Source organism: Calonectris borealis, chromosome 7 (genome assembly GCF_964195595.1).
Source record: "Calonectris borealis chromosome 7, bCalBor7.hap1.2, whole genome shotgun sequence".
NCBI lineage: Eukaryota > Metazoa > Chordata > Aves > Procellariiformes > Procellariidae > Calonectris > Calonectris borealis.
In genome coordinates this window covers 7,482,272-7,500,925 of record NC_134318.1, presented here as the reverse complement: position 1 = coordinate 7,500,925, position 18,654 = coordinate 7,482,272, and the positions used below count along the sequence as shown (strand labels likewise).

At 44.1% G+C, this 18,654-nt stretch overlaps 1 protein-coding gene across 3 annotated transcripts in view; it reads left to right on the top strand.

Annotated features, from left to right (window-relative positions):
* The first annotated feature begins 1,504 nt into the window (after positions 1-1,504).
* TET1 (tet methylcytosine dioxygenase 1) overlaps positions 1,505-18,654 on the top strand; it is a 77,282-nt gene continuing 60,132 nt past the window's right edge. For 2 of the 3 annotated variants that reach the window (XR_012674247.1, XM_075154206.1), the window contains exons 1-3: positions 1,505-4,898; positions 7,273-9,327; positions 16,665-16,715. Coding sequence is in view for 2 of the 3 variants with exons in the window: in XM_075154206.1 (XP_075010307.1) it covers positions 7,396-9,327; positions 16,665-16,715 (1,983 nt within the window). In the remaining variant the exon portion in view is untranslated. The remainder of the gene's footprint in view (positions 4,899-7,272; positions 9,328-16,664; positions 16,716-18,654) is intronic. The other variant, XM_075154207.1, reaches the window with a different exon arrangement.

Below are 18,654 nucleotides of genomic sequence, written 5' to 3'. Positions count from 1 at the left end.
TAGAGATTGAATCCAGAAAACGTAGCATTTATTCTTGGTCTGGGCAAAATTGGGCAGGTAGCCTGGTCAACCCTGTTTGTAAAGGAAGAGAAGGCCGGTTTATGCTTTTCAGAAGCAGTTTCTCCGGCGGCACAAGGGCGGGTGGTGGTTGCTCTCGGGATGAGGCTCAGCCCTTCTGGACAGGAGGGCTTGGTTGTGCCTGGAGGAGACAAGGAGGGGCTGGGTTGCACAAAGCAGGTATTCGGGGAAGGATTCAAGGTGGGATGTACCAAGGAACTTTCTGATATTTATGGTGTCTGTAAGACCCAAGTCTTCACTGTGTAATAATTCAAAACCCTGACTGATAGCGTTTTATTACGGCTGGCGTGCTACCCGTGGTCGTTAAAGCTGGCGTAAGCATTTCCATCCTGCTTTCTGTTTTCAGTTACTTACATTTCAAAACACCTTTCAGGCTGAAATTTTCCAGGCTTAATCTTTGCCTGAAGGTTCTTCCCTCCACCTCCCCCTTCTTTTAATTGAGTTTGAGATAAGGTGATTCAGTTAGTGGGTTTTTTCTTTTTTTTGTTAAGAAAAGGAAAATCCCCTGAAGAATGGAGTCAAATATTATAAAGAAGAAATTTAGTGTTTAAAACAGCATAAATGCAGAATTAGAGGGGCGTATGATTAGCTGAGGGGTTTTGTTTGGTTTGCTTGCTTTTTTTTTTTATTCAAAAGTACCTGTAGTGTTCTGGTGGAATGGGCTTTCATTTGGTGAACCCTTAGAAATTACTTGGTATCTTTTTACTTTTTAGCATTCCCCCTGTTAAGGTCAGTGTTTGCCGGCACTGAACAGAGGTTAAAGCAAGCCTGTGCTCCTGCCTGGGCAGGAGGGAGGATATTTGCACATGCGGTGTGAGTCTTCACAGTGGATTTTTGGTGCCAGTTGTTTGTCTGAGGCTTAATCTGGTTTTGTGGTTTAAGCATGTGTGGTTCCTTGCCACGCTTTTTTTATTGTTCTAATAGAGCTTTCCCTAAACCAGGAGGAGTTTTTTTTGTGTTTTTTTTTTCTGTTTCACTCACTGTACAGGCTCGAAGGTGCATGCTGAAGTCATAGAATCATTAAGGTTGGAAAAGACCTCTAAGATCATCAAGTCCAACCGTCAACCCAACACCACCATACTCACTAAACAGTGTCCTTAAGCGCCACATCTACACGTCTTTTGAATACTTGCAGGGATTCCAGGGATCAACCACTTCCCTGGGCAGCCTGTTCCAATGCTTGACCACTCTTTCAGTAAAGAAATTTTTCCTAATGTCCAATCTAAACTTCCCTTGGCACAACTTGAGGACATTTCCTTTCGTCCTAGTCATGACATTGCAAAATGCTAAACATCGACATCTCTTGCTGAATTCATTGTGAGTGTGTATTTCGCAGCTGTCTTCAGCTCCCCACGCAGCAGAGGGAAGTAGGACGTGGTGGCAGTCCTGTCTTATCCAGACTTATCCTTCAAGCACGGAGGTGGCCTTCCAGGTCCAGCGAGGACAAAAATTTAGGATGAAGGCCTTGGTGCTTGATCTGCTCAACATCACCTGGTGTTACTGATGTCAGTGGGAAAAGGATTACGCATTAAGTGTATGCCTTTGTCTGTGAGAAACTGAGGTGGCATCTTGCAGTGCCTGTCCCAGAGTTGCAGTTACGCTACTGGAAAGTGTTGACTTAAGTCAAGGTTTAACACATGTGGATAAAATATGCCTTGAGTGGCATAATCCTGGCAAGTAAAGCAGAAAACCTATGCGTAGTAAAATGGAAAACAGTACTTGTGAATGGCGTGTGAGATTATAGAACCACCACTTGAAACAGGCCTGCAGGAGGAGAGGTCTGGGGGGATGCGGGGTGGCAAGTGAGGGGGGACCTTGGGGTGCCTCTGCAGAGGGAGCTCGGGGAAATCCCACCGCCTGCCCTGGGAAGGGGGAGAGGCCTCTTTACAAGACTGTCTGTGAAATAACTCATGGTACTGAGGAGGCAGATGAGAAGTTTCATTTTTATTTCTTAACCAAAACCAAACGGGTACTCAAGGATTAAAGAAGGAGGGAAAGGGAAAATTAAAGCTAATTCCCTCCTCCTAACCCATTTCCCTTCTTTACATATACAAAGTGTTGTACAGAGCAATCAGTAGACGCAGGGAATTATGCAAGATTGAAAAGCAGGTTGGCATTGGTGCAGCTGGGAAGAATACGCAGATGATATGACATAATCCTGAAAAGGCTGTGAAAAAAGCTTTTGCACCTAACACGAGGGTCAGATTTTCTAATGTCTGTCTTCTCTGGTGTCTCTTACATCTTCCTCTGGAGCATTTGCTGCCGGAAGATGAGATGTTTTTCAATTCAAAGTTTTAGATCTGAGTCAAATTGTGACCCTTATTGCTGGGGACCTGCGTATCATTAAGAGGCTTTTTATGAAAGCTTCCAGGTCTTGTTTCCCCACTGGGCCAATCTCAAGTGACTTTTAAAAAGATACCTAAACACTGAAACAGAATATATTTAATTTGTGCATCTGACTGTAGTGAAACCAGGCTCAACTAGTCCTAGCTGTGTCATTTTTTTTCCCCATGCAGCTGTGTTTGTTCAGGGGTCACTTGCTCTCTTTCATGATACCATAAAAAAGCTGCCACCATTTTATGAGAACACATCTTTTAATCTCTTCCCCCCCCCCGCCATCTTCCAACAAGAATCAAGTTATGAAACAGAGTCTTGATGGACACTACCTCTAAAAGGAAAACTTACTTTATTTTTTTTTTATCCTTTTGTGTAAAGGGAAAGTAAATAAGAAAAGCAGGTTTTTTTGGAGGGTTGGGTTTTTTCTTTTTTTCTGGATGCATTCCAGCAGTATGGGGTTAAATCCCCAAATTACTTTGTAGGCAAAATTCTCGTTATACTTGTTCGGAATTTTGACCAAGATGGGACTAAAAGATTTAGCCCTTGATTAGCTTTTTAGCAGTATTTGTTGAGGATTATAGCAGTCAGTGGGATTGTTCCAGATTTATTACTGTGAATGAGCAAAACTTAAGCAACTGGCCTTAAAACCAGCTTTCAGCTTTGCACATGAATTAGAAGAGATAAGTCAGCTCAAGTAACAAACAGCTTCGGGATGCACTGTTATTATCTAGGGCAGTGTCCTGCAATCCCTCCTGTACCTATTACCCGCTTTACTTCATAGAGACGCCTGTCCTCTGCTCTCGGGGAGGGTGACGTAGGTCCCACCTGATGTGGCTTTTGGAAGAGAGCACTGAAGTAAGTTTGTTTCCTCTCCAGGATGATGGAAAACTGCCAAGTTGTTATATTGCCCCATGAGGTTTATGTTTGATAATCCTGCTAAGTCCACATGAATATTTTGGAAATATAATTCATTTCTTGCGATGAAATGTGACCGATGCCATACAGCCATTTGTTGTCCTTAAGAAGTGACATGAGGCAATTTGCAACTGCTGCAGGCATCGGCAGAGTCATTACCAATGCTTTAAATGGAAAAGGGAAGGTAAAATATTTCCTAGTGTTACAGAAAACAAAACTTGAATACTGAGCTTGTAGCTACCTAATGTTTTGGTCCTAAATGTGGAAGAGTAAACAAAGAAATAACAATGTAATTTAGTTTTATTAGACACTCTATTTAAAAAATGTTAGCCAGTTTTTATCTTGTGGTTAAGGTTATTGTGGCGGACTAGTGTTCATCAAGAGTATGGGCTATGGGAAGCAAAGATCTCTTGCTGACAGGCGTTTCTCCCAAGAGCTTACAGTCACCTTGGGGTTCAGGTGCTCAGAGTCCCAGAGAACTATAACTGAAGTCAAGTATTAATTGGGGAAAAAAAAAAAATTAAAATTTTCCTTTAGGGGTCTATCGCCCAGATCCTTTCTGAAAAACCTAAATTCACTCCAGTGACAAATTTGAAACAAAATGGGTAAAACTGTTGCTGTTCTTGTGCCCCTGTATTGTCATCTCTGAGCAAGGCAAATACTAGCAGCCTTTGCCATCTTCTTTAACGCAGTATTTAAATGCCAGTCCATTTCCTACAAATATCAGCATTCTTTGTTTACCAACAAAAAGGGAAGTCTTCAACCATTGGATGTTCATAGCCTCTAAGTTTGGCCCTGCAAAGAAGCAACACTTTGGCTTTGATACTTTTCTACATTCTTGCCAGACAGGTATGTTTTTCTGTATTAAAAAAAACAACCAAACAAAACAAAGAAACAAACCCAAACAAAAAACCAGGATGGTCTTCCTTCTTCAGTCCTGAAGCAACGATGTTGCAATTTCCAAATGCAGGTAAAGACATATTATAATGATGATTTAAAAAAAAAAAATTACAGGATTGTTATAAATGAAGCTTCTAATTGCTAATTTTGATGATCCTTCTTCCCAGACTTCCACAACAGCAGTGGCAACTGCTTATGTAGAGAAGTAATACGAGCAAAGCATTATACACATTTGGTATCTTCAGAAATCCAGTCTGTTTCCACTCCAGATCTCCTGTTTTCTCTTGTCATTCTGCTGCTGTTTCAGGGCTGATAAAGAGAAAAAACTTTATCTCTTCAGTTCCCCTCCTGATTCACACATTCCCATGTTGCCTGGCCCTTCTTGTTTGCTTGCTTTCTTCCTTGCTCTCCTGGCTATAGTCTCTGAAAGTAGCTCGCATTTCCTCTCCTGCCACTGTTATGTAGCGCGGCCGCTAATGGCTACAGATACGCTGCCTGCTGCTTGCTTCCAACTGGTTTTGCAGCCCTCCAGGCTATCCTTTGGAATGAGGAGCCCAGTCTCTGTCAAAACCACGAGAAACTGGGGAAGCTTTTTGCAGGCTGCCGACAAGTATTTCATGGACCTGCTGACGTGATGCCGATGCCCTCTTTGACACTCAGTTCATGGAGTGAGTAGTAATGGCCATGTCCCCCTTCCCCCACACGTCGTCCAGAGAAGGGTAGCGGGAGGAAAGCACTCAGATTACCTTCATCGCAGCTTTGTATTTATTTTGCTATTTCAGTGTCTGACCCAACTTATAGAGTGCTTCTGCGGGAGCTGTTCAGGTCTCCTCTGTGGCCTTTGAAGCATTACCCGCAATTATAAACAGCCACACGTGTCTATTTAGTCTCCCCAGGTTGGATGTTTTGCTGTGATGGAGCAGGGATGCTGTTAGCTTGTTTATTGTGTGTGTGCTGGGCATTATTTTCTGATCTGACCTTACAAATGTGTTTATCCTTGTCTTGCACTGCAATGCTGGCTCTAAAATGGTATTTGAGTGTGTGGAAAAACTCCTGTCTGAGTAATAATGTTCGTCTGAAAAGTAATATGAAGATACGATACAGAATAATCACAGCATGTTTAGGTAAGATACGTGGTTTATAATTGTAGTACACAGGATCAGTCAGCTTACTACTGCTGAACAAACAAGAGCTAGGCTTCCAAATGCTTTAAATAAGCTATTTGAAAGGAGTTTGAGGAGTTACTGTTAGCCTTGGTAGGTACTGTGGCCGCTGGGCAGGCTGCTCAGGGCTGAGACAGTCAGAAACAAGGTCGCTGCCAGCGTGCTGGTTTGGGGAGCGGCAGGAGCTGGTGGTCGCACACAGAGGCCGTGCGTGTTGGCTGTGCTAGACCATCCCCTCAGCGGGCTAATGAGCTTATCTCGGCGCAGTGCAGCGCTGTTTGGTGCGGATGATTGTAAGCTTTCTGCACCCCTTGTGCTGTAGATACGTTTTTGTGGTCTGGGGGTCTGTTCTGCTCGTGGAACCTGCTCTTCATGTGCCCTGTGCCTTTTCATTAGCCCTACACCAGCCAAACATGGCTAATCTAGTACCATTAAACATTTTTGGGGTGTTAAGTAGACTGGGCGGCACTAGCGTAGCTCTCCTCACCTTCAGCAGAGCTCAGACCAGACTGTGGGTAAGTGCAGCCTCCGTAAGATCACTTTGCTGCCTTCAAGGTGGAGTTGAGGTCGTAGGAAGGAGTGGTGGTGTCAGGAGGCTGGTAGCACTCTTCTTCCCTTTTCCACTTCTGTAGAAGCCAGGATTCCCTTTTTTTTTACTTCCTTTAGAGGTCAGGATTTTCGACATCATCCCATGCTTCTTGTTCTTCCTTTTTTTTCCCTCTTCCCATCAGTGAGGTGCAGGTGGCCTGTAGGTGACTTGATTTGGGCTTAAGGAATTCAAGGAACAATGACAAAGGGAAGGCCCCCTCCTGCCTGAGACTACAGAGCCTCTTGCTCTGGCTCTGCCTGCTCCCATTTTTAGGCTGCCCTTGTCTACCCATGATCTATTCAAATAGCTAAACAAAGCTTTAAAAGCTTCCACAGGTATTTAAAAGCACCGTGTGCTTAAAAACTATGTACTTGTGAGAATTGCTTTACATTGAAAAAACCCCAACCCACCTTGAAGGAAATTGATTTGGAGCATGAAGAATCTGTTTTATCTTCTGAGATGACTGAATTGTATTTGGGGAGTTGAGAGACTTCTGCATCGCAGTTGTGTTTCGGGACAAAAGCTTAGGACAAATGTGTGGTATTTCGTTGAAGGTAAATATGTTAGTAGTCATAATGACGAAGCAGAGATGGCTGCCTGCATAATACATGCGATATAGCTAGACAGGGCAGAATCAAGGCTTGCAATGTAATACAGCGCGCCAGTATGTTATCCTGGGAGATAACACTGGGAAAGGCAATTCTTCCCTGGTCCAGTTCCCCTGTGAGTAACACCACAAGTTAGACATCTTCAGGGAGCTAGTTATTTCTCCCATTTTACCTGGAATTGCACCATGGTGGGCAGCTGATGGATGGTAAAAGAGTGAGAGATGCCCTGGTGATGGTGTATGAGTGCGCACACTATAAACTCGCTTTGTTCTTTTTTCCTGAATGTCCTTGCAGTGATAGATGCGCTGTTGAGCATAAAGCTATGGATGTAAACTTTACCTGTTCTTTCTCAAGGGAAGGAAGGTGTGGTTAATGAACTGTTAATAAGGTTGAGAAAATCCAAACTTCTTAGAACTGACATAAAACAGTAAACGTGTGATGTTGCCTGGTCATTTGAGCTGTTTGCTTCTTCATTCGTGTTATAGGCACTTAGGCAAGCTTTCCATTTTGCAGTACACTAATATTTTCAAAGCTTTTGTGTTAATTGAACATAATGTCCAATACCAGTATTTCTAATTCTACCTGTATATTTTTAAATATTAAAAAAGGTCAGTTTAATATATGTGCACCCCTCATTAATTAGAATTATATTAATGCTGTTTTATATCTTTTCCTGTTTCAGAGTTAACGCTGTATCAGCACAGAGAGCAGCAATGGGAGTACGCAGTTTTCTATTGAAAAGTTCTCTCAAGAGCTCATGATTTTTTTCCATCTCTCCTCTTAACATTTCTACTACTCCGCAGACATGGCTCACCACGCGAGGCCTTCCAGATTAGTCAAAAAGGAAGAGTTAGGCAAAAGGAAAACTAACCAGGGCAAAAAGAAATCTAGCCAAGTGAGAAAGAAAACCGCAAAGACTTCCACAAAAGCTGTTAGTTCTGGAAAAGGCAAAAAGCCAGCACAAGAAAAAGATGTTAAGAAAAAACAGCAAGAAAAGAAACCAATCATGAGCTCTTCAGGTAGACTTCTCAGGAGCAGTGTAACCAGAGCCTTGTCTGGAGCATCTTGGGTGAGTTTGGAGAAAGCTGACAATATCCTCTTTCATAACCAGGATTCTTTCAACATCAATGGCTTTACAATGTCTCTCCGTAACCGATCGTTCTCCCGTAGATTGTCCCAAACTCCAACAATTGCAAAACCCAGGAAGGCTGCAGCACAAAAAAGGCTAGAAACAAAGGAAAAACATGAACAAGAAGCCCTGGCAGTAGTAGAAGAAAAAAACATTGAAGGAGGCGAAAGCGTTTTGAAACAAGATTTAGCACAAAATGAGTTAGCTCCTCTGCCTGTAGAAGATACTCCATGTAGGGTGGGCGAAGAGCCTGCTACCACATGTGCCAGTCAAGACAAAGAGGTAGAAATACCTGAAACAAATGACTCCATTCCAAGCAGTCGGGTAACTGATGAAGATACAGAAGCGTCAGAGGTGAAATACAAGCATGAAGACCTGCCCTGTGAGCAGACACCCAGCGATCTCGATACGGGTAGTTCGGCTGAAGCATTTGTTGAAGATGCTGCACTTGTGCTTCCGTCTTCTCCTTCTGACTCTGTAATCACCTCTGAATCAAACTCGAAGGTGTGTGCAGAGACTCCCTTCGATCTGGTGCCTAACAGTGAAGAACCTGACTCCAGTTCTGTTGATACCTCAGACCTCAGCTCAGCAGTACTGTTAGAAGAGTCGGTCCCACTTGCCAAATCGCACATTGAAGCAGAGTCGGACCTGGTGCTACCTAGTGAAGAACAAGACTCGAATTCTGCACCTATAGTTACCTCTGAGTTTAACTCACAAGAACATTTATTAGAAGATGCAAGCTCACTTGCAGAGTCCTGCTTGAAGGCAGGCTGGGATTTAGAGTCTGAGAATAAAAACGTTGGTTCGAATTCCAGCTCTGTAGCTGCCACTGAATCAAATTCACTTTTACATTTTGAAGGTGCAAGCTCACTTGCAGAATCCCACATGAAACTGGTTGTGGATTTTGTACCTGTTCACAAAGAACTTGACTCAAATTTGGATTTGAGCTGTACAAGAGAGAATTCAGAATCTGACTCAAAAAAAGCATTTACAGTATGTGAACCGGTTTCCGATACCTCTTTAAACAATTTTGCAGTGGAGGACATTGAACAGCTTGTTAAATGTATTGATGCAGAGACATTAATTTTGAATTCAGGTTATGTCCCCGCTTTATCTCCAGATTTAGAAAAAAGCACAGTCGATAAAATCTCTGGTGAAAGCTCTGGACAATTCTCTGAAGGTTTTGTTTCGGAGTTGCCTTCAAGCACGGAAATCTCTGCTCTTGCCTCAGAAAAAGCCATAAATGCAGATTTGCCAGCTGACTCAAGACTGCAGCATAATGATTATTCATCACAGCTGGGAAGAGTCAGAGTAAGCTTGAATTTGGTTCAGGACAACGTGAGCAACAGCACTGAAGCAGTTGAGGCCTCAGGGCCATCCTCTCTTAAAAATCCAGCTGGTGATTACCCTGTTCCATATTCATCTCTGCTCCCTATGCTAGAGAAAAAGAAACGAAGGCGTTGTGGAGTCTGTGAGCCCTGTCTGCGGAAAACAAATTGTGAAGAATGCAGCTGTTGCAGGAAACGCAAAACTAGTCACCGGATATGTAAAAAGAGAAAATGTGAAGAACTGAAAAAGCCACCACCACCAATCACGCTACCTTTTGAGGTAAGCCAAAGAAGTTGCAAATTAAGTCACTCTTTTGAGGCTTGAGGTACATCTTGAAGATTCTGCAAAGGGAAATGCTGGTCACTGTACAGCTTTAGAGAGCTTAGGGTTCCTGTTGGAGCTAACAGGTTGTATAGTAACTTTCTCTTGTCATCTATAGAGGTGTAGATTAAAGTGAGCTGGAGATATTCTTGTTCCTGCTGTGTAAATGCATAAAATCAGAGGTAAGTGTGGCTTTAACTCTGTGTTCCAGATACTGGCATATTGGCCAAAACAATGAATTAATTGAGGGTATGAAGAGATGATAAAGATTTAAGTGCAAAATGTGGGGTGGGGGGGAATGAGGGTAGTCTTAGGAGACTCTAAATTATTAGGGAGAGGGTCTGTATTTCAAAATACTTAAGGTTAAAAAGCAAAGGAAGGTAGTCTGTTTGCTCTTTAATTCGGATAAAATAATTTGCTGGTGATGACAGATTTAGCGGAAATAAAGTTAAAAACTTCAGGATCAAATTGTAGCTGCATTTCCCCTTTCACATCTCTCTGCCTTTCTAATTGTCTATTCTTCTGTTTCTCTCATTTCATTTCTCTTGCCTGTCTCCCTTTGTCTTCTACCACATCCCCAATACATACTTCCTTTTTCTGTGTTTCTTACTCATTTTTCTGATCCATCAGCCTTTTATAACCCAGGTCATTACTTTTGGAACAAAGAGGAGGGGAAAAGACAATCTGTATGCCCCTGTGATAACAGCACTGACCTTCTGAGAGATATCAGTTCAAGATCAGGCTTTAAATCAGGTAAGTAGGGAGTTGAACGTAGATTTCCCACATCCCAACTGAATTCCCTGACCTCTGAACGGCAGAGTTAGCCTCTGCACCTCCACGTCCTGCTGGAAGCTTTCTGCTTCGTCTGATCCGGTGGTACCTGAGGGGAGACGCTGCCTCGGTAGTTAAGTCACTGGGACATTTGCCTTGGGATGTGGGAAACTGAGGTTCAAGTCTCTGCACCAGCTTGTATTCCGAGTGGAACAGTTCCCACTGGGGAGAATGCACCTGCAAAACCTTTCTCGATAGCAGTTTCATTACAACGGCGTGTTCTTACAGCAGGTAGGAATTCCCGTCAGCTGTAGAGATCTCAGGAGACCTCCTGTTTTCACCACTCTCTGTCCTCTGCTTATCAGAGTTTGCAGAGAAGTCTGTTCTGTTTTTAAGGTAGGCAAGCAGAAAGAAAAGCCCTGTAGCAGTGAGGGGATATGATATATTCCCCTTTGTGGGGGAAGTATATTTTGAGTTATAATGTGTAGGGAAATAGGTTTAAACAGCTTGGCTCAGAGTTCATTCAAAAACATCTTTGTGTCTCAACTGCTCCTAAATGCTCTTTAAAAAAAAGAAGTGAGGAGAGGGACAGCTGTAATGTGAGTTAATATATATATCAAAACAAAAACGATTAAAACAATTAAAGGTGATAAAGACTGATCCTGACTTTTTACAGCAAAAGAGTAGTAACATTACATCCTTTTGTATATTTAGTCAGTGGGATTGAAGAAGCTCATGGGAGAGAACTGGTGGAGTTGAGGTAGGAAGTGATCTAAAAGCCATGTTTTTAAAAAGGGTTTTGGCAGGGTCGGTGAAAGGAAGCACTCCAGCTTTTCTGTCAACCTTTGTTTTCCAGGCTAAACATACTTCTTTTCTTGTTGCTCAGGCTGACCTTCTCCTTGCAGATTAGCTTTGCCCTCTCAACCCTTGTCCTCTTTGGGCGCTCCTTTTGCTGTCTTTATGAGAGATTCCTTGTTTTTATTCTCTGGCAGCTTCTTTTTGGTGTGCTTTTATTTTATTAAACTGGTCGCATTTTGTACAATGCATTTGGAGCTGCACCAGAGGCCTCCTTCATTTCTCGTTAAATTTCGTATGAAGTTTCAGAGTACTGCATGGAGGAAATGAAGTATTCCTGACATTTAAGAACATGTCAGGTATTTTCTTATAAAGTTGTATTTGAATGAAACCTGGTGCCTTTTCAGATATTCCTAGAAGCAAGCCTTGCCTCATTTGTAATCTCTAGAAACCATGCTCTGAGAAAATGAAAGAGGAAAGTATTTCTACAATGTAGATATGTTACAAGAGCTCTTTAAAGATGTTGAGATACAGGGGAAGGTGTTGGGGGATGGGGAACGCTATATCACCCTGTTCAGCAGCTATCCTTTAGATAAGATTGTAGCACTCCGGAAGGGAATCCCATTGTGTTGTCCCAAACTGGTAGGGCTGGGACTGCAACAGCTGAGACTTCTATGACAGTAATGTGTTTCAAATACAGGGCAGCTGGGGAAAAACCAAAACTGTAGGTCTCTGTCCATGGTATAGAGAGCAAACATAATAATTAAGAGAAATGAGGTTGGCTTCAGTGCATTCCTTGTTCGGAAGAGTCATGCATCTCTCTCTCATGTTGGTGGAATGTAAGCATTTTTTGGAGGTGATTCACTGGGAGGAGGGTGTAGGGGATAGACATGCTCTGCATGAGCATAGTTTAAACATCGATGTTTTGCCTTAAAGGGAATGATCTCTTCTCATTCTAACTAAACAATGCAAAAGTCACAATGAAGTCAATGAGAGCTCTGTACATTAAGTGGCTACAGGATAGCAAGTGCAGGGGTTGGCAGTCCATGCGTACTGTTTAAAAAACCAAAAGTGCTGTTTTTCCTTAAGAACTTATGTGGATTCACAGTTACAGGGAGTAAGGCCTGGCTGGTAGAAGCCGTGAATTTAGACTGAAGTGCGTATTCCAACATACATGCCCATGTGTGCACAAGCATTCAACCCTCAGAGAGTATCGGTTGCATGTTTGGAGCTGGTATTAGTTACGTTACTGTTATTTTCATTAATTCACACATAATCTAGATAAAGATTTGAAAACTATATTGGACTTGAAAAATATCACTTAAAAATAACATCCACATGAACCTTCAGTGATACTTTACCTTGCTGAATGTAATGGGTTTTGCAGGGACATGACATCATGAAAGTCTGGATAAAGCATTGTGGGCTCTGGTTCACAGCCCCTCTGCGTAGCAATATTGTTATATGTAATGCCCCTCTTCCTGAGGGATTCACGCTGTGGCTGCTTGGCTAGGAGCTGGTAAAGAAAAAATTCTAAAATATATAGGGGAAAAATTTTTTTTGCGTACTGAATTTTTTGAAAGAGCAGCCCGGTAAATAAAAAATGTAAGCAAGCTTTGAAAAGAAGAGGAAAAAGGCTTTTTATTGGGTTACTGTCCCTCTCGGAATGAATAATGCGGGAACGCATCACGGTGAAAAGAGGGTTTGACAAGTTTACGAACACGAGTGTGTGATGCTTCCACATTTTTGTCTTGTCTTTCCAAAACTGCTGTTTTCTGAAATAGTATAGCTGTTACTGAAGGCTATTTCAAGCTATTTTCTACCAAAAAGCATATTTAATTTCAAGAAGCGGTTTGCTTTGCTGCCATTGCATCATTACGCGTGTCGAGGCTGTCTGGATGCATTGCAGGGTGGGGCAAGGATTTCGTAGGCTTCAAAACCAGCACGTAGATGGGAAGGGGGTCCTTCATTTACTTCATTTTCTCCTTGGAAAAAGGATTCCCGTTTTGCACAGGCAGGTGTTGCAGATGTAGCAGCACACGCTTGGGATGAAAACGCTACCTTCTGGGCGCTCGCAGTTATCGATCGAGCTGACTATGGTGCGCGGTAGTTGCACTTGGTGGTGTGCTGGGCTCTGGCTGGGCGGGCGGACTCGGATCTCATCTGGCTCCCAGCTGGCCAGCGCTCTCCTGGGTGTAGCTGTCACCCCAGCTCTGGCCCAGGAGGGTGCCAAGCTGAGCAGCTCCAGTTACCGAGGTGAACTGGCAGGGCTTCATAACATGCCACCGGAGCTCCTCTTGCCCAAAAGGCCGTAAACATGCGGGGCTGCTGTAGAGCCGCTGCGAAACCAGCGGCTGCGGGGAGCCCTCATCTCCGAAGGCTGCTTTCTGCAAGGCTCGCCAAGGCGCCGACGTTCTAGGGTCCTTGCCGGGGAGGGGGCCCTCTTGGGCTGGAAGCATCTGGCGGGGAGAGCTTTGGTTCGTGTTGGGGAAGGGGCCACTAATGGTTTAGTGGGACCTGGAGTCAACAAACTGAAAAAAATCAGGTCACTGAGCGTAAGTTCACTGGGTTGACCAAGGTGTCTCGAGACGTCTTATTTAATAGCTGTAATCTGAGTAACATGAAATATTAAATAACAATAAGGGCCTGCTTGCTTGTGGGTTTTTAACATGCTGCCGAAAACCCAGACATATTTAAAAAGGATGCTGCAATTAGAGTTGGTTGGGAACTTTCCAGTAAGCCATTCCTTGAATGGAAAATGCTGATTTAACAGAAAGCTTTCACAGCCACTATCTGTCTCGATGCAACTATTTTTGGGGGAAAGTTTCTCAAGGTTCCAAATGAAATTTCTGCTTAAAACTTAAAAAGGGGGAGAATTATTAGAGCAGCTCGGTGGTTAGGGCGTTTTGCCTGGTGCAGACCAGGGGCTTGAACTTTGGTCTCCCACATCCCATCTGTCTCCTCTTGAATTTTTGAAAGGTTTGCTCTGCTTTTGGAACGCAACCAAATGTCGAAATCTCAAAAAAAATAAAAGCAAAATGGAATTCTTGATTTCTAGCCAGACCCTAGTTATAATCAAGAAATTTAGACTTTGTGGTATTTATTTTACAATAGACTCCAGAAATATTTAAGCCAGTTAAATTTTAAAATGAGTGCGCAGAGAAACACTCCTCTTGAATACGATACTTGAGAGTTTTGTAAGGGGACAGCGCATGGGCTAGAGGAGTTTGGTAACATGTGCGGCAAAGATGAGGAAAGCTGTGTACAGTCTACTCCGTGGATGCAGGGCAGGGAGTTGGAGTAGTGCAGTTTACTCTTATTTTATGCACACATGCTCCGCAGGTGTGTAAAATAATGACAACTCGCACTTCTTTGCCATTCTCCGTAATCCTGGGTGCGGACTGTAATGCAGCCTAAATTACAGGGAAATGGGTTAGTTTGGGGTCTAGTTATTTTCAGAAGATGCGTTTAAAAAGTTGCCTCTTCGCTGCTCCTTATTTTCCGTGCCAGTTCTTGCAGCATTTACGGAGAAATTTTTGTTTGAAGAGGTTTCTTTCCTTCCTTGTGTATGAGGACCCATCCTAACAGGAGGGGAAACTGCCTGACTAACAAGGAAACCTGAAACGACCGCCTAAGTGCTGTCCAGTGCACACAACAAATTGGGGACTAAATCAGAATACTGGGTCTTAGGTTTCTAAGCAAACAAAGTAAATAATTTTTAAATATTTTTTTTTTCTGGACCGTAAAGCATCTTAAGTAGCCAAAACTGCAAAGAAGAATCAGATCACTGAGTGTATGTACTTCTCTTGTTTTTATTATGCTTAAAGACCCTTGCAGACTTGTGGTATTTTAGGAAAACATTACAAATCTGTACTTTAATTTTACCTGATCCTAACTCCTATTTAATACAGTATTCTGGTGCAACAAATAAGGAGCTTAAATACAAGGTAGCATCAGACAACAAAAATGAGCAACAGCTTTCTCTTGATTGATGCGCTGCAGAATGAGTTGTGTGTCCACATCTGAGCATTTGCACTACTTAACTGATTTGCACCAATAACGGGACAGGAATTACACTTGTAATCTAGCAGTAGATAAAGAAAACGGTTTTAAATTGCAGTCCGTAGCTGCTGAAAAGATGTTCTTACAGTTTTTCATGTGTGGTGCATAAATCCATGGCCAACTTTTGGGTTTAGATGTCAACTGCAACTTGTTTCAGTAAATGCTTGGGTGACGAGCGGTGTGTTAGATAAGTTGTTACTTGTTTGTTGTCCAGGTTAGCAAGTGTCTGTGCGATACGTTAGGGCTTGGCGTGAAAACTGGTGGTAGCGCCGTGACCCCTCCGTCCTTCTTCCATCTGGATGAACGTTTTAAGCAGGTGGAGACATGGGGAAATAATTGCATTTCATGTTTGTATGGTGGCCTTTCATGTCGTACTTTACTAGGTGCTGTAGGAATAGATGAAGACGGAGCCGTATCTTGCAGCGGGGCTGTGAGAGTCGCATGCAGCAGGCTATGGCGGGCGGGCAGGGTCCGTGTGAGCCTGCTGGCTTTTGGGTTCGGTGGGTGCTGGGCTCCACGTTCCCGGCGGAGTTTTTGGAGGGGGCTGGTGCTGCGCAGCGGTTCCCTTGGCTGGGGGCAGCGGGTGAAGGCAGGTCCTCGGCTGCACGCAGCAAGAAAGGTGCAGCTCCTCCAGTTGGGCGGCAATTTCCACTCCTTCCAGGACGAGCCGGGGTGCGAGGGGGAGCATCACCAGTGGAGCCCCCCGGGCGCTCGGCCCCACGCTCGCTCCGTGCCCGCTGCCGCTGTCCCACGATGCCCCCGGGGGGGCCCTGTCGCTTGCACGGAGGGCGTCTGGCCCTGTCCGGCGCTTCGCTGCCCGGTGCCCGCCTGCGTGCGCACATGCGTGTGTGCAGGCGCGCACATGAGCGTGCCGGTGCGCGCGCGCGTGCATCTCTGCGGGTGCATGGAGGCACGCGTGCGGGTGCACGGGGGCTGTGTCCTCGCCTGACCCCGCGTGCAGCAGCCCTTGCAGAGCCGAGAGACCCCGGGACCGCAGCCCGGGTGGGTGCCCCGCACCCACCACACACCCCCCCCCCCCGCCAGCCGCCCGGGCCGCGCACGCGCCTGTGCGCGCGCGCGCGGGGCCGGGGGCGCGCGGCGGCGCCGGCTCCGCATCCGCACGCGCGGGGAGTCCGTGCCGCCTCTTGCGGGCGGCCGCTGCGGCGCCCGCACAGGAGACCCTTTGTTTGGGCAGGGCCGGCGCGAGCGCGGGAGGAGGCCGGGGGGGGCGCTGCGGGCCGCGGCCGCCCCATTGGCTGGGGCCGGCCCGCGGCTCCTCGCGCCGGCGGCGCGCGCGGGGCAGGCGGGGGCGGGGCGCGGCGCGCGCCGCGGAGCCGCACGAGGCTCGCGCCCGCGACGCCGCCTGGAGGAGGGCGCCGCTGCGGCAGGAAGCAAGATGGCCGCCTCGTGGGCGCCGCTGTGAGGAATGCGGGGCACCAGCGAGGCCGGCTCCAGGGGGGCGGCGGCGGGGCCTCTCCCCTCGGCCGTCTCCGGCGTCGCCGTGTGTCGGGGTGGCGGTGGAGGGGCCGCGTAGAGCCGCCGTCAGCCCTCTAAAGTGCCGCATGTAAAGCATTCTGGGTATTTAAGAAATATTGCAGTTTGGTAATAAAATCGGAGGTGTCTGCCTTTGTGACCACAACTTATTCTGCAATTTGATGTTTTTTTAGGTTCTAACTGAAAACAAAAGGCCTCAGAGGAGGAAGCAAAGAGTTTTAAAGGTAACCGATGATTGCTTTAATATTTATCCCCTCCCATTTTAAGCAGCATTTTCTTGTCATATAGATTAGGAAACCAAAGGGTTAACTTCTGGGAAGCGGCGCTTTCCAGCTATTCAGGAGATTAGCTAATTTTAAAAGCAGAGAACATGTTCTTTTTTTCCTCTTTCTCTCCAGCATGTTGTATACATATTTGAATCTTTCTGCACAAGTCTGCAGACCAAAAAGTTTGCTTTCCATTGCACTGAAGATTCACTTTAATTTCCTCTATTCCTAGTTTCATACTTCCAAAGGTAACAGTTGAATGTTGGTGGGGTTTTTAGTACACAGATCATGGCATCTGAAATTTAATGCAAGAAGTCAATGTTACAATGCAAACCAGATGAACAAAAGTGGAAATTTTATGCATTCGTTACTGTAGTTTTGATTTCCTTTTTTCTTTAAACTTTAGAACACCTCAAGTGAAACTGAAAATTCTGTAAACTTACAACAGCCTTCAGTTTCACAGGGTAACACGTTTCTTCAAGATTTTTAAGATGGCTATCTTTCATGGTAACAAAAGATTGGTGTTTCAACTGGAAATGTTTTAGTTTTTATGACAAAATACAGACTCGCTAAACTCATGGCTAATGTTTTTTTTAAAAAGTAACAGGTAGCACATTGATATTGCATCTTTCAGTTAGTCTTTACAATATTTTGAATAGAAATAGTCATTAATTCTGTTGTTTCAAACTAACATGTTGGAGGATGGATGGTGCAAGTAAGATGGATGGTACACATAAAGTGAAGCTAAGGAGAATGAGAAAAAATGCATGTTGTTAAACTTACTTTGTAGAACTATTCTCTTATACCAGCTAAACGTAATACAAGAGAGTTTAGTATTGTTTCAGTACATTAAAATTTCAGGAATTATTGGGACATTGGATTTGATAAATGCTGAATGTCTGTAGTGTAATTTTATTTGAAAACGTCCCAATTTCTTATCAGTTTTGTCTTCACTGTTGCACGTTACAGAAACTTGCTTAAATAAGGGAGTTACAATTTTGTAAGACAAATCAAAGTTAAAAGTTAAGATTAAGCAAGGAGCGGATAACCTTATCTGACTGGCAAGTATGTCCAGCCTCAAGGGTGTCTATCTTTTCACGTGGGAGTAGTTGTGCAAACCACCTCCCTGTATGCTAACAGTAATAGTGATTGTACAACACTAGCAAGTGCTTTTTTTTCTTTCATTAAATAAATTAATCCATTAAAAAATTAGCATTTTTCATTAAGTCATGGGTGTGCTTTTAATTACTCATTTTAATTACTGCCGCTCTTGTAACGTAGCGCATAGGTGTAGTTAAAACTTTAGCATTTGTTCATTCTATGTTTTGTGCGGTTAAGTTGATAGTAGTGTGCAAAGTAAGGACTGTTTGTAAATTAGTCATTCGGCTTTGTAACGTGTAATTCATATGACACCTGTTCTGTCAAAGTGTGAAAAATCTTTTTTTTTTGATGATAGGCAGATATGGTGTATTAGGCATTTGTCTACAATAGGGGTTCATAGTGGGTCTTCAGATTTTTCTCTTTGAGTTCATTTTACCACTGTTTCTGATTTGATGGTAGGGCAGGTTGCTATGTAACATGATGCTGTCATTCCTCCCCTTTCCAAAAAGCCTTCTGAAGAGTTTTTTTTCTTGGCTCTTAAATGGAAAGGCTTCTCTGTTTTTGTGTGTGTGTAGTATCATATGTTAGTCATTGGACTTGTGTTTATTTCTGGTTTGACTTTTCCTTTGCTGAATTGATTCTGCAGTGTTTCCTCTTTGGTTTTAGGTGCTGTTCTTTGTGTTTTCTAGTATTTGTCTTTGTTTTGTGGTGCTGAAGTGTATTTCATAAGAGTTTATTCACTTGCATGCACCAAGTAAGGCATGGTACCCCTGAAGGCATCTCATGAAACGTCTAG